The following is a 13,877-nucleotide window of genomic DNA, read 5'->3' as shown; positions in this document are numbered from 1 at the left end:
CAGGTAGATTCCATAATAAAGGATTCCTCAACGGAAAACGTGTAGAATTTAGAGTTTTCTCAGCAATTGCGCTGCATGGACCCGAGCACTGGGCCGTCTTGGCCGTTGGTATTGTTGCCCACGTTTCAATTAAGGTGCCTTATGCATAGAAGGCTCCTGCACTCCGCACTATAAATAGTCGCGATAAGAACGGTTTCTCAATTTTGACAGCAGAATTGACAGCCATTTAAACCACTCAAGTCTTTGCAATTTGTCATGCTTTTGAAACTTTTGGCGACCTTACCGGTCTCAGCAGCATTCTATATAGGACCGTTGAACTTGGATGATGGTGTTTTTGCTCGTGACGGTTCTTCTTGTCCTTCAAATCTTCCACTTTCTTGTACCAATTCGACCCCGGTAGCCGACACGTGTTGCTTTGAAGCTCCTGGAGGTGTTCTTTTGCAGACCCAGTTCTGGGACTACAATCCAGCCGTGGGTGCCGACGATGAATGGACTTTGCATGGACTTTGGCCAGATAACTGTGATGGTACTTATGCTCAATTCTGTGACAATTCTCTCGAAATTCAAGGAAGTATCGAGAATATTGTCAAGAATGAGTTCAATGATCCCGACTTGTACAACACCATGTCGAAAACATGGAAAAGCAACAATGGAAATGACGATTCTTTGTGGCTACATGAATTTAACAAACACGGAACTTGTATCAACACAATTAGACCAAAGTGTTATTCAAACTACAAGTCAGACGAGAACATCTATGATTACTTTCGCATTGCTGTTGATCTCTACGAAAAGTTGCCAACCTACAAGTTTTTGACCGATGCTGGTATTACTCCTAGCAACTCCAAAACCTATACCAAGAGCCAAATTGCGAAAGCATTAAGTGACAACTTTTCTGGAAAACAAGTCTACTTCAAATGTGACAATAACCAGGCCCTTCAAGAAGTATGGTACTTCCATCACCTTCAAGGCTCGCTTCGGGGACAAAATTTCAAGCCAATGGACACCCTTTCCAGCGCCAGATGCCCAGACTCAGGAATCAAGTTTTTGCTTAAAAGTGGCTCCAACGCTCCTCCAAACCCTCCAGGAGGTGGTGACTCCTCTAAGGGCTACATTAAGCTCCTGGATAAACCTGGATGTCTTATCTCCAACGGTAAATACTATACATCTGGAACTTGTGCTACCTACCAAATTGCTAAACTGGAGTTTGGGGGTTCAACTATCAAGTCCTCTAAGGGATACTGTGGTATTGACAGTAATGGAGACTTCAACTGTAATGGATCCAACCAAGCTTCAAAATTTCAGTTCCAAGTCGATTCTGATAACAAGATTTCTTACGGTGGAAAGTCCCAATGGTGTCTTGATACCGACCGTCAAACTGGCTCTGGTAGCACTGCTCAAGTACCAATCACCTTGAATGGCAATTGTGACGATCCATTTTCCATCACCCTTCTGTCATAACGATTGTCATAAACATTAAAAGAAATCTTCAAAATAGACACTGATTAGCATTGTGGTATTAGTATATCTGCCTCGCTTAGCATTGAATAGCTATAAATAGTAGAATTAGTGGATAGCCGAATGTGGCTGGGTAGCTGGGACTGTGGGACTCTCTACAGTGCCTTCGCCAGCGCCTTCGACGGTAGGCTCAGGGTCCACCGCCTCGGTCTTGTCTTCGGGCACGCTGTCCACACCACTGGTGACATCCTGCGAAACACCGTTACCAGCTTCGAGGTCTTTGGAACCAGTAGCTGGGATGAAGTTAGCAAACAAAGCTCCCCTACTCAAGGACTTTATTTGGTTCAATAAGTTGAATCCACCAGCCTTGTAAACGGGAATGATCGTAAACCAAATGAGCAAGCCCAAAGAAATAAGGAACAAGACCCAGTTGAGAACACCAAAAGCGATGAAGGTCTTACTCAAGCGGCAACCGGTGCTGTGGAAAGAATATGAGTAAACTGTGTAGTTACACGAAGCGGAGCCAAACACATCAGCAACGGCTGCAAATGCTGCCAACCAGAAAATCATCAAGATGATTTCCGCCACAAGTGAAACAAGCGGTGAAATGAATTGGAACGCAAATATCGTCACCAATAAATATACAAACGAGATCACCGACGCGGCAACAGCAAAGTTACCTCTATCCCATGATCCATATTGATGTACCGCACCTGCAGATACACCAAGGCCGATGATGGAGAATACCAATTGGATGCCTCTGACTATGAGTGCAAGTAATCCACTGGGGGCAAAAGAGTTGTTCAACATTATTGAATAAAGGGAATTCTGGGTTAATAAATCTGCGCAGGGGTCTGGTTAGGAACCCGGTTTTGCAGCACGCGTTGCAAAGATGTGTAATCAAAAAAAGCCAAACATTCGAATGTTCTCTCAAATAATACTGGGCCCAGACTAGCCGTTTTCGTAAACCAGTGGCTCAATTAGTCTAGTGGTTCACGATGAGCTCGCATTATCTCACATTATCTCACATTAGCTCACAAATTGCAACTGCTCCAATTCAGGCCTACGTACCTTATTAATTTATCTGAGAAATTATCGGTGGGGAATGGCCGCCATTTTATACCACATGCAATAATTTTGCAAACCCGGTTTTCGGAAAGTAAGTGACTAAGATTGGGGTTAAGAGCACGGTGCGGCTGTGCATATACTGACCATGCACGATTTCAAACCAGGCACATCGTGACGAGAGGGGAGCAATATTGCAGCAGGGTCCACGGGTCGGCAGTGCAGAATTACGCAACTATTCGATTACATTGTCTGACCGTCATACTTTTTATGCGGATGCGAAAATAAATCGTCGCCAAGTCATGTATTCTTGGAGATATTGTATCCCGCATTGGTGTTCAGCCGCATGATTATGCAGCGCGAACCTATATTAGAATTACGAACTTGTCAATTCTTAGCATTCGTCATTGCCACATGCATTCGTTGTTTACTTGTTCTCGTGGTTTTACGCTACTTAAGCCACACCTACAATAATAATTTACGTAGGGAGTGCATGACTATTGTCAGTGATCAGCGAAATGCGTACCGGCCACGCCCAGAAGAGGGGATAAACCCCGATAGTGGACAGATAACCAAAATCGCATCGTGATCACGGAAATATTCCGACGAAATATTGCAACGAAATATTTGCGAAATATTCGCAATCATGTTAATTTCTTATCAAGGTTCAGCCGTTCGCGGCACCCTCATTTCCGTTCACAAGCCTCGCGTACCTTTTCGTAGAGATGGTCGCTGAGCCGCAACAAGCCCGCGCCGTTGCATAAACGATACATGGAGTTGGCTTCATAACTAGGCTTGATCATTTTCCCATCACCACCAACCTGCACATACCCCAAAATACTGTCTACCTCTGGGGTTCGTCCATGACGAGGAACCTCTCTAAAATCGTAAATTGGCATGAACGAGTTTGCATTGACTCCTGCTTCCATGATAAACAGAAAATCGTCAAATACTTGTTCTGATATGGTTTTGTGCAACAACTCGACAAATTCTCCATTGGACTTGAACTCTTGTGGAGTTACCAAAGTGCTTGATTTGCTGTACCCCATGGGAATAGCCGATTTGCTTGGTGAAAGAGAAACATTGAAAAGTTGCGAACCTAGGTTTTCATGAATGTAGATCTGGTTATTTGCAGCGTACTGCGAGTACTGCCGACTCCCTCTTGAAAGGTTGCTTCGAAACCTACTAAGGAGCATTAAAGACATGAAAAAATTCTATGGAGATATATAGAGAACGTATGCAGGAACAACTTAACCAAGCATGCTTCTCTTTCTACCACGTAGACGTACATCTTCGAGCTTTTTGATGGTTTCCGTCAATTTAGTGCTCCCTCGCTTTCCAGCGTTTTTATGTGCGTTTTCGTAGCCAGAAAGAAGCCATTTGTTGTACTTTTCAGCGTATAAAGAATGAGTGCTCATGATGGCCCGCTCCAAAACGTACAAGTCAACTGCTTTATCCTCGGCAAGACCAGAATATGACGATAAGCCAAAGTCTATTAACGAGGCTTGGGTTTGGTCGTCAATTAAAATTATGTTGGACGAAGTAAGATCGCCATGTATCATGTCGTTCAAATGCAACCGTCCTATTAATTCACCAACGGAATTCATAATTATCTCCACATCCAGCGACTCACACTTGCCCTTGTTTCCAGTCTTTTCCAATATCCATAACCAGTTTTTAAGAGAGCTTATACTGCCATTGGCCAACTTGGTGCCTATAAACTCCATCCATATTATACCATGACTTACGTCCACCAGGATCAATCCCGGGCAATTGAGACCCAATTTGGCTAGTCTCGCCATAAACTTGGCCTCTCCAATAGTACGAGACCGTGTAAGAGAAGCATCTATCTTGGGATGACGATAAGGCTTGGGAGGCCGATACTTGATTATGGATGATTTTTGGTCCGCTTTGGACAAGTATGGATGCACATCTGTTGAAAATACAAGTGCCTCTGCACCTTGCGATACTACCTCGAGCGGTATATTGTGTAAATACCTCTGCGCATCAGCTACTATAGCGTCGGTCATGTTACCACAGCTCTGCCCAAACTCTGTAGAATGAGAAAAATGCCGCTTATGTCAGCGGGTTTGGGGTATCTAGTGCTTATACTCCGCGGAAGCTTGTAGTTCTCCCGTTGCAACTTTGTGCAACATGGTTCCTCAGTACCTTTTGAACACCACGCTAGGATCTGAGTATGTGGCTAACCACAGAAACTCGAAAACATCACCATCGGCTAATACAATTAATTTGAGCATAACTAATGAAAATCCTCAACATGTATTCAGTGAAAATGAAGCTTTGGATAAGATGATTGAAAAGAAACTCAAGTACAAGCTTGCGGCGTTTGATCTTCTTGGAGACACGCCTTTTAAACTGGAAATGGACTCGTATCGCCATGAAATTTCTCCGGAGTTAGCACACCAAGAATATCAGATTGACAAGCAGCGGTTGGTTGAATTATACAGTGTGGTCAAGGACCAGTTGGCTGAAGAAGATAATGAAGAAACTAAAAATGACAATAATGGCGATGGGTCGTCGGATGCGGCACCAAAAAGACCCCTGTTCAGTTCTGATAGAATTGGAGAAATCTACATGAGCCAGAGTGCATTCCATGTGAGTCACGATGATGAAGTGGATTTGGGGAAACTTTCATTAAAATCCTTGCTTTTAGCTGCAAGACTTGAAAAATTTAGACGATTTTTCCCTGCTCAATCTGAAGTCGATGAATTGATTCCTAGTCGCTGGATTCCACTCTGCTCATCACAAGATATAGCCAAGTTATCCGAATCGTTTGGATTGCTGGTGTCTGGTCCCGCTTCCAATGTCATTAACCTTACTACCAAGAACTATGTTCCTACCGCACTAGCCGCACTGGACTCGACGAACCTGTATTTCAACTTTATTGGAAATCGTTTAATAGACTCCAGACTCGGTCTCTTCTATTACGAAGTTCAGGTGACGCAAGAATGCAATAGCTCGTCCAACTTCAAACCTATTATTCCAATAATAGATTCGGCCTCTTCACCCACCATGTCATTTTCCATGGGGTACACATGTGAGGCTCCCATTTTGGAGTCTGATAAAACCACTCGTAATTCAAACGGGTTTGAAGGAGAGAGAATTGATATATCCGAAGTGCTTCAGAAACTTCGGGTCTTCAGTCCCCTGAAACAAAACTCTCTTTTAAGTGGCCTTAATTGGATGTCTTCCATGAGACCAGGAGTTACTCAAGGAACATTTGCAATTAACTTTGAAGACAGAAGTTTCCACGATTCAAGCAGTAACCCTCAGAACCCTCGGTCGTCTGTTCTTGCTATGAATCGCAGACTCTCGCCGTTGCATCGCCAGCTTGCCGAGGAGAGCGATGGAGGAAGGACGCATTTGGAAATGATATCGAGTGGTTTCACAATCGAGGATGGAAAGTCATCTAAAGTCTACAAGACTGATACAATCGGATGTGGTGTCAATTTTATCACCAAGACCGTTTTCATCACTTTTAACGGCATTCGAGTGAAAGATTTTGAGGAAAGCCAATTATCCACATACAATCCACTCAAACAGGTGGAAAAGGTTGACTTGTACCCTATTTTTGGGTTTTCGGTAGCTAACCTAAAAGAAACCCAGCCAGAGGGGGCTCCTACATCTGTTTCAATTACAACAAACTTTGGGCTGGCACCTTTCAAGTTTGATATAAACAATTATAGTCTGCATCTCAAGCAGCAAAACGAACAAGTTTTGGATCGTCTATCTCAAGAGTTAAGGCTGAACGGGCAGGATAAATTATCATCAGGATATTTGTATCTGGAACCTTATGATGACAAATCGCTCAACACTATCATAAAATCATATTTGGCTCAAGGTGCCTACTTGGATACATTAGCAGCATTCGAAAACGATATTCGTGGTTCAGATGATAAAAAATCAAATTTGGCTCCTTGGATAACTGACAATGAGAAGGAATTCATCGAAAAATCAAAAGCGCAGGCTCGTAAGATTATCAGAAACCTTTTATTGGAATCCCGATTTGATGAAGCACTAGAGGTAATTTCTCTGCTTCTCGAGATCTTCAGAGAAAGCAAATTTGCATCGTCAGCCCTTTTCTTTGAAATCAGATTCACGAAGTACAAGCATCACATAAAGTCGGTCCTCAATAAGAAATTGGAATATGGTGCTGACGAGTTCTCGTTCCAGAACCATTCTCTGGTTGCCCTTAAGCAAGGATGGGAGAACGTCCTAAAGTTTGGACAATCATTGCTCACAGATCTCACCACATCTGATTTTAAACAAAGACAACAAGTCATGAAAGCGTCAAACCTTCTATTGTTGGAAATCCACAAACCTTACGAAGCCAACGATGACTATAGAGATATGATTGGAAATTACACGGAAAATTTGCGTCAATTAGCTTGGAAAGTAAATGACTATCTAGTTCAGAGTTGTGTCGGTGATGCCAATGTTGATCACATATCGAGATTGGAAGCTTTATGCCGTGATGTACACACCCAAATCCATTCATTGGCAACCAGCCTTGACGACAAGAGGTTCCAGATGATCAATTTTGAAGACGACCTAATCAACCTTTAGTTGAGTTTGCGTTTCTTACGAGACGTCTCAATTGTGAGCCGAGTTATTTCCAGAGATGGAAACTTGCCCGGTGCTTTTTCGAGCTTGGAGGGTAATTTCACATTGCTGAGTTTGTCGAATTTGTAGATATCATGCATCTTGAGGCTCCAACCTCCATTTTCCAAGACATTCATAGATTTCACGTGGGTTCTGGTTTTCAAAATATCGGCGTACAACGAAACCAACTCTTCAATATACTCTTTGATGTTGTACTTTATCTTTGTTTCGGGCCGCAAAGGCTCCAATATATAGAACATAAAGCTCTCATCGCTGAAAAAAGGTGGTGCTAACACTTCATTAATATTGGTAGTAAGTGAGCAAATTAAACTTGCTGTAGCAGGACCCACGCCTCGTAACTTGCAAAACTGGTCACATGCTTTCTTTACTATCTCCAAATACTCTTTTTTCGAGTCTGCTTCGAGGTTTTTCCAAAATTGGTCAACTTCAATTTTCTCAACATATGAGAGTAATATATGAAATCCTTCCTTGGTAATTTCTACTACTGAATCATCAGAGTTTGATTTTATCAAGCTTGGAAGGGTAGGACGATATTTTCCCTTGGTCAATTTCCAGTCCATGAGTAGAACAAGCTCTTCTTTCTGGAGCCAGCAACTATTTTGTCGCTGGTAACGATCTTTCAATATATCTGGCAATTTGTTTCTTCGCCAATCATCGAGTTGTGCTAGGGTCATGGAGTCATTGTTGTACTTTTTAGTGCTTTGTAGTGACAATTCTTCAGTAATTGTGTCATAGAGAGCGTGGGAAGCTTCTACAACGTAATCGATATCTTGCATAGCTGAACCTTGAAGGTCTGAAATAGGAAATCTGGGGTATTTCGCGGTGTTACGGGCGTAGCTATGTACATTTTTTATGATAAGTTAAAGCAATGGCTTGACTATTGGCAATGAGTCTTGACCTTTAGATGTTTTGTAGTTGAAGCGTTTGTTTGGAGTGAAACTTATTGGCATTGTCACATCCATAATGATATTTTGAATCAATGAAAATAGCTGAGAGCTAAACCAGTATAACACTAGGGATACCGGTGCATGCAAGGAAATGGCCATCATGAACACGACTGCCATACGAGAAACATTGGCCATAGCGTCAGTAAGCGACGATCTGAAAGCTCGTTTGCGGCTAATTATCAGAAGCTGGATAGTTTTGAATGTCCATTCCACATTGCATAGAGATATGACTCCCAACACAAGTGGGAATACATGCATGGGATCAGAACAGGTGAGATCAGTGAACCACAATGCTCCTTCGGTATATAATGACGGATCAAGAGCCTGGTTTTTCAACACATCCCACGTCGACCAGCCACTCAAATTACGCATGGACAACGACATTCCGACCCACAACGGAATCTGAATTGCTGGAAGCGTAAAGTTTTTCCAGATTTGAACACCATGACGTTTGAAAAGAGCTTTCTGTCTTTTGCGAGTTTCCTTTGCTGCGAGCAATAGTATCTCTTCATATTTCATAGATGATAACGGACTTTTCAGGAGTATTACTGATGGGTTCAGAACTGCATCCGCTCTTTCTATTTCCTTTTGAGCCTTTTGCACTTTTTTAGCTAAATTAAGTTTTAAAACTGGTGTAGTTGCACTCACAAGCGGTCTAAGTTTACTCTGCTTAGCAATTCTTTTCCTCTGAATAATAGCCAATGGTAATGTGATAGCAGCACGTATTGAAAACGTCGTTATGGGAATAAATGCCCACCATGGAAGCCCCGTATAACCATGAATAGTTTGTAATGATGTCGTTAACCCATCCACAACCAGAGGTAAGTCATAAAGTGTTCTCTTGGAAGCTATTCGTGTTGCTTTGCGAGAAATTCCCGTTCCTACTGCGATTTTGGAACGGAACATTAGTTCTATATTGCCATGCAAGAATCAAAAGTTTGTGCGACAATTTTGATTTTCTCAACTCCAGCGAACTTTCACCAGCGAAATTCACCAGCGAATTCACCAACTAAAGAATGTCGTCAAGGTCAGATAGAGCATGTATGCTCTGTGGGATAATACAGCCTTTCAGGCACTTTATTGATCGTGGGTGTCCCAACTGTGAAAGTGTCTTACATTATCAGGATAATGAAGACAACCAAGTCCAAGATTGTACATCGCCTTCTTTCGAAGGTTTGGTGGCTTTAGGTGACGATAACAAGAAATCATGGGTGGCCAGGTGGCTAAGAATAGACTCGTTTGTCCCTGGATTGTACGCTGTGAAGGTGACTGGTAAACTTCCACCTCATATAATCAGTGACTTGGCTGAACAAAATGTAATCTATAGACCAAGAGATGGCAGTGCTGAAGACTAGGCAAAAAAGATGCTGTATAATATTAGAATCTACGTACATAATTGTTACACTGTAGCTACGCAAACCGTTTGGCAGTCGCAGCAAGATTGTCCATTGTAGACGTCTTGTCCCATTCTTTTCGAGAGTTCCATATGATGTCCATGAGTCGAGCATTTAAGAGCTCAAGCTTCTCAACACTGAAATTCTCTGTGACATTGGGCAACTCATTTTCAAAGAAATCGTCAAAATTTGACCCTACTTCGACTTGACGCAGCTCGTCGTTGAAGATTTCCTCCTCTGCTTCAGACGCTGATGTTTCTTCTTCGTCGTCTTTATTGGTGGCTTCCATTACCACATCTGGTTCAGTTTCTTTGGTATCGCCATTATTGACATTAGGCAATTGCTTCTCTTGAACTTCTTCGGAAAGTTCAGCCTCTTTTGACACTCCTGCTTCTGGAACTTCTTTCGATACGTCTTCTTTCTCGGCTTCTCCATTGACCGTTTTCTCTGTCTCATTCACCACATCACTCTCTTCTTTTGTTGAGTCATGTGGTTCACTTTCTCCATTTGGTATCTCCTTATTGATCTCTTTCAAATTTTCCTCTTCTTTGGCCTCATACTCTTTAGCCATTCTCTCTTGCTTTTGCTTTTCCCTTTCTCTCATTTCTTTGCATGAAGCCAAGAAATCTGGAGTACTAAACTCATCAATGGCAACCTCAGCATTGGTCAACATTTCATTTGCTTTTAACAGTCTCTCACGGTCCTCTGACGTTATGGAGTCCTTGAGAATCATACGGATGTCTTTCACAAACTGCTTCGGTTCCGAATAGTATCCGTTCCAGAGACGTTCTTCTATTATGTCAAGATCCATATTGTAATAGTACCTTCCAGTACTAACTTCTCGAATCATGTTTTCGTGTTCTGGATCTTCGGATCTCGTGTATAAGACTTCATACGGGGTCGTAGTATCTTCCAAAACTGAAGGTTCGAACAAATGATACAAAAGATTCTCATCAATTATCGGCTTTCTGAATCGCTTGTATCTCGTTTTGAACAAATCCATCAAACCAGCCAACTTGATTTTCAACAAGTTTTTCAACTTTGTATCTTCATATTCTATCTGTCGGGACCTCTTCTTGTCGATAACATCATTGCTCACATTGCTTTCTGTGCTGACAACTTTGAGCTTTTTCAATTTTCTCTTTGGGCGATTTTCAAAATCATTAATGAACTCGAATGGGCGCATCTTAATCGCTTCTTTCAAGATTTTGAAAAAGCGAATTCTTGATTCTCTCGATGGAACGTCAATATGTACATTGTTTTGAGGGCTCTCAAAACCAAATATCAAATTGATATCGTGATCGAGTTCCGAGCTGGGAGTTTCGGAAATCCCCAATAGTAAAACTTTCTCCGTGCTTTTAAGGCCTCTAAGCAAACTTGCCAAAGTCGCTCTGGCAGAATATGGCATAACCAGATACCATACATCAATGTTAGGTAAAAACAATATGGATGGCTGATGTCTTCTTGCTTCGATAAATGCCTGAACAATTGCCAGTTCTGGGGTTCGAGTAACATCACCAAAAACGGTTCCCAAATCTAAAAGCTGTATTTGAAAGCCTTCTAAGTGATTTAGAATTGCTGGGCCAAGGTACTGTTGGCCATTTCCGGGTAGTCCACTGATCAACAAATGAGGCTTGCAAATTCGGGAGTCTTCAAGGTTCTTCAAAAGGTTCTGCCGCCCAAATCCTCCGTCTTCATCGTTCACAGTAGGGTCTAGGTACATTGCTTCTTCAAGATCCGTCTTTTTGTTTGACCTCAGCGCCGAAGCATCTGGAAGCAAAACTTCCAATTTTGACTTGATTTCATTGAATGTACCTTCCAACAAAGGAAGTAAATTATCTGGCAAAGGCGCTGAACCGGATGCTGTCAGCCGGGCACTCGATGGAACAATTTTATCTATCGCTTTCATAAAGTCTTTGGCAACAACTTTTACCTTTGATGGATCAACCTGAAGTTTATCAGAAGTTTGGTATATCTGGGGATACTTTCTTTGTATACTCATCAAGGAAGCTTCCACACACAAAGCTCGTAAATCAGCTCCCCCATAGCCCTTTGTAAGACCGGCAACTTTATTGATGAATTCATCAGACAACGGCGGATTCCATTTCTTCGTTTGAATCCGTAATATCTGTGCTCTAGCTTTCTCGTCGGGAAGCGGGAAGTAGAACTCTCTGTCAAAACGTCCAGGTCTCCTCAAAGCAGGGTCTATAGAATCAGGACGATTTGTCGCTCCTATAACAATAACCTGACCTCGATTATCCATACCATCCATCAAAGCAAGTAAAGTAGAAACAATACTTGCGTGAATCTGCTCTTGCTTGGAGGACCGTACTGGTGCTAAACCATCAATCTCATCAAAGAAAATGATCGATGGCTGTTGCTTTTTTGCTTCTTCAAAGAGCAAACGAAGTTGACGTTCTGCCTCACCAACCCATTTACTTAATGCATCGGCACCTTTTCTCATGAAGAATGTAATTTTTCGTGTGGAAGTCGAGCAAGTTGCAGCTAGGGCTCTCGCCATCAATGTCTTTCCTGTTCCCGGTGGTCCATGAAACAAGACACCCCTAGGAGGCGAGATGTTGAAATTCTGATATAACTCTGGGTAGAGGAGAGGAAGGGTGACCATTTCTTTGAGCTGGTCAATATAGCTATCCAAACCACCAACGGCTGAAAAGTCTATATTCATGTCGACACCGAGAGGATCCGTATCACTTAAATTGTTCTTCTTAGCACCTTTAGCCTCGTTAGTACCACCGGTGATTAGCTTGGTATTATTTATGAGTGATGATGAATGTCCCGAATTTGTGCCATTAATAGGTTTTATTTCATCGTCTGAAGAGTCGGAGTCGGACATCTGCCCTATTGGTATATTTCCTTGAAGGCCAGTGGAACCAGAAACACCTTTGCCAAACAAAGGTACAACATCACTTCCACCAAAGGGGCCAGCAGTTGGAAAAAGTAGTTTTCGGTACTCATTTTTGTTGATGTTCTGACGTCTTGGTCTGCCTCTTTCTGGCAGAGCGGAGAGATTTGCAAGCTCAGCATCATTCGTAATTGGTGGAGGAATAGTGTAATCCACTTTCACTTGTCTCTGACGCAAGTTGTGACGAACTGGTGATGCTTCCGGAGAATCAAAGAGGTCGTTTATCTCCTCCCTAATTGTGTCATCTTCTTCAACCGGTGAATCCTCGATGTTGGCGTCGGAGTCCAGATCCGACACTTTTGCAGATCGTAATTGGCGTCTTCTGCCTCTTGTCTCTGGGGTTCCAGACTTGGAACGGGATGCTGTTTTTCTTCGTTTTCTGCGTTTTCCGTACCCATAGTCGGCACCATCGTCGTCAGAAGCCACAAATGCATTTTCTTGTTCTCGTTGAAGAAAATCATCAGAAATTTCCGATATTTCATCTGATGAATGAAAGTCCGAATCGTCTGGTTCTTCAACTTTACCGCGCTTTGAGCGTCTTACTGGCTTCACACCCAGAATCTCGTCATCCAATGCTGAAAGCTCTTCATCCTCGACTTCATCATCGTCGTCTTTTACTCTCAGTCGGGCTCGTCTGGTGGTTCTTTTTGGAGCGTCAATCTCACCTTCTAAATCCTCATTCAGCAGAGACTCTTCGTATCGAATGGCTCGTCTGGGACGCATGTTATACCCTTCTGAATCAGACTCGCTGCCCAGTAACTGGCGTCCATTTCGGCGCCTGGACATGTCTTTGTATTTTTGAGGGTCGTAATTGAGAGTCACAAGAATGGTAATAAGAGAGCCGAAGCTCTTAGTAATAGCAGTTGAATCGGGGCAAGCTTATCAGCAAAGCAGGAAACTGCTGATAGACAACAGAATTTGATTGTGGGTGAAGAAGTCGTTACTCAACTTCTCGCCAAAATAGAATTTATTAGTCCTGATGCTTTAGGGGTATCACTCTGGTCTTTCTGAGGCCCTTAATGCAAAAGTAAGTAGTATCGTGACGAATTTGTTGAGATACAACTTCTTAGGTATTGGAGTATATACTAGCCGGGTATTCTTCGAGCTCAGAATCGCACTGATTCTAGGTTGTATGCCGGAAAATGTTAGGCAGAAGCGAAAACGCGCTGGCTTTTCCCGCTCCACTTAATGATTTTGTGTAGAACGAATTGACAATAGTGTAGCATGTAGCGAACTTTTGGGTTCAAAAATTTCGGTTTATGCTCTGACAGGTGGCAGGAGTGACCTGCTTGGCTCTGGATCAAAAATCTGCCAAAATAAACGAAAGTAACTACATTGTCTTTTGGAGCTTCTAGCCATCTTGATAAGAGAACCGGCAGCTCGCAACCTCAAATTTGCAGCCATTTTGCTCATAGTTGCAACACTTGGATCAAAATTGAAATCAAC

The 13,877-nt window shown here is 42.6% G+C and overlaps 9 protein-coding genes across 9 annotated transcripts; 3 read left to right on the top strand and 6 right to left on the bottom strand. All coding sequences in view use genetic code 12, as the record gives it.

Annotated features, from left to right (window-relative positions):
- Positions 1–255: 255 nt before the first annotated feature.
- On the top strand, positions 256–1,461 carry RNY11 (ribonuclease; the record flags this gene model as incomplete). The annotated part of the gene is made up of 1 exon (XM_001485277.1): positions 256–1,461. The coding sequence occupies one exon, from the start codon at positions 256–258 to the stop codon at positions 1,459–1,461; it is 1,206 nt and encodes a 401-aa protein (XP_001485327.2).
- Positions 1,462–1,566: 105 nt separating this feature from the next.
- PGUG_03055 (MARVEL domain-containing protein) lies at positions 1,567–2,268 on the bottom strand (the record flags this gene model as incomplete). The annotated part of the gene is made up of 1 exon (XM_001485276.1): positions 1,567–2,268. The coding sequence occupies one exon, from the start codon at positions 2,266–2,268 to the stop codon at positions 1,567–1,569; it is 702 nt and encodes a 233-aa protein (XP_001485326.1).
- Positions 2,269–3,209: 941 nt separating this feature from the next.
- On the bottom strand, positions 3,210–3,728 carry PGUG_03054 (uncharacterized protein; the record flags this gene model as incomplete). The annotated part of the gene is made up of 1 exon (XM_001485275.1): positions 3,210–3,728. One exon carries the CDS (start codon positions 3,726–3,728, stop codon positions 3,210–3,212), a length of 519 nt encoding a protein of 172 aa, XP_001485325.2.
- A 45-nt stretch (positions 3,729–3,773) lies between these two features.
- PGUG_03053 (serine/threonine protein kinase) lies at positions 3,774–4,553 on the bottom strand (the record flags this gene model as incomplete). The annotated part of the gene is made up of 1 exon (XM_001485274.1): positions 3,774–4,553. One exon carries the CDS (start codon positions 4,551–4,553, stop codon positions 3,774–3,776), a length of 780 nt encoding a protein of 259 aa, XP_001485324.2.
- Positions 4,554–4,677: 124 nt separating this feature from the next.
- On the top strand, positions 4,678–7,110 carry PGUG_03052 (glucose-induced degradation complex subunit; the record flags this gene model as incomplete). Its single annotated transcript, XM_001485273.1, has 1 exon — positions 4,678–7,110. The coding sequence occupies one exon, from the start codon at positions 4,678–4,680 to the stop codon at positions 7,108–7,110; it is 2,433 nt and encodes an 810-aa protein (XP_001485323.2).
- On the bottom strand, positions 7,107–7,943 carry PGUG_03051 (uncharacterized protein; the record flags this gene model as incomplete). The annotated part of the gene is made up of 1 exon (XM_001485272.1): positions 7,107–7,943. The coding sequence occupies one exon, from the start codon at positions 7,941–7,943 to the stop codon at positions 7,107–7,109; it is 837 nt and encodes a 278-aa protein (XP_001485322.2).
- An 84-nt stretch (positions 7,944–8,027) lies between these two features.
- Positions 8,028–9,020, bottom strand: PGUG_03050 (membrane insertase; the record flags this gene model as incomplete). The annotated part of the gene is made up of 1 exon (XM_001485271.1): positions 8,028–9,020. The coding sequence occupies one exon, from the start codon at positions 9,018–9,020 to the stop codon at positions 8,028–8,030; it is 993 nt and encodes a 330-aa protein (XP_001485321.2).
- A 110-nt stretch (positions 9,021–9,130) lies between these two features.
- On the top strand, positions 9,131–9,469 carry PGUG_03049 (transcription elongation factor; the record flags this gene model as incomplete). The annotated part of the gene is made up of 1 exon (XM_001485270.1): positions 9,131–9,469. One exon carries the CDS (start codon positions 9,131–9,133, stop codon positions 9,467–9,469), a length of 339 nt encoding a protein of 112 aa, XP_001485320.1.
- A 55-nt stretch (positions 9,470–9,524) lies between these two features.
- On the bottom strand, positions 9,525–13,217 carry PGUG_03048 (uncharacterized protein; the record flags this gene model as incomplete). Its single annotated transcript, XM_001485269.1, has 1 exon — positions 9,525–13,217. The coding sequence occupies one exon, from the start codon at positions 13,215–13,217 to the stop codon at positions 9,525–9,527; it is 3,693 nt and encodes a 1,230-aa protein (XP_001485319.2).
- Positions 13,218–13,877: the final 660 nt, after the last annotated feature.

Source organism: Meyerozyma guilliermondii, genomic scaffold (assembly GCF_000149425.1).
Source record: "Meyerozyma guilliermondii ATCC 6260 scaffold_3 genomic scaffold, whole genome shotgun sequence".
Lineage (NCBI taxonomy): Eukaryota > Fungi > Ascomycota > Pichiomycetes > Serinales > Debaryomycetaceae > Meyerozyma > Meyerozyma guilliermondii.
Note: the sequence above shows the minus strand (reverse complement) of the source record. Positions and strands in the feature narration are given on the sequence as shown.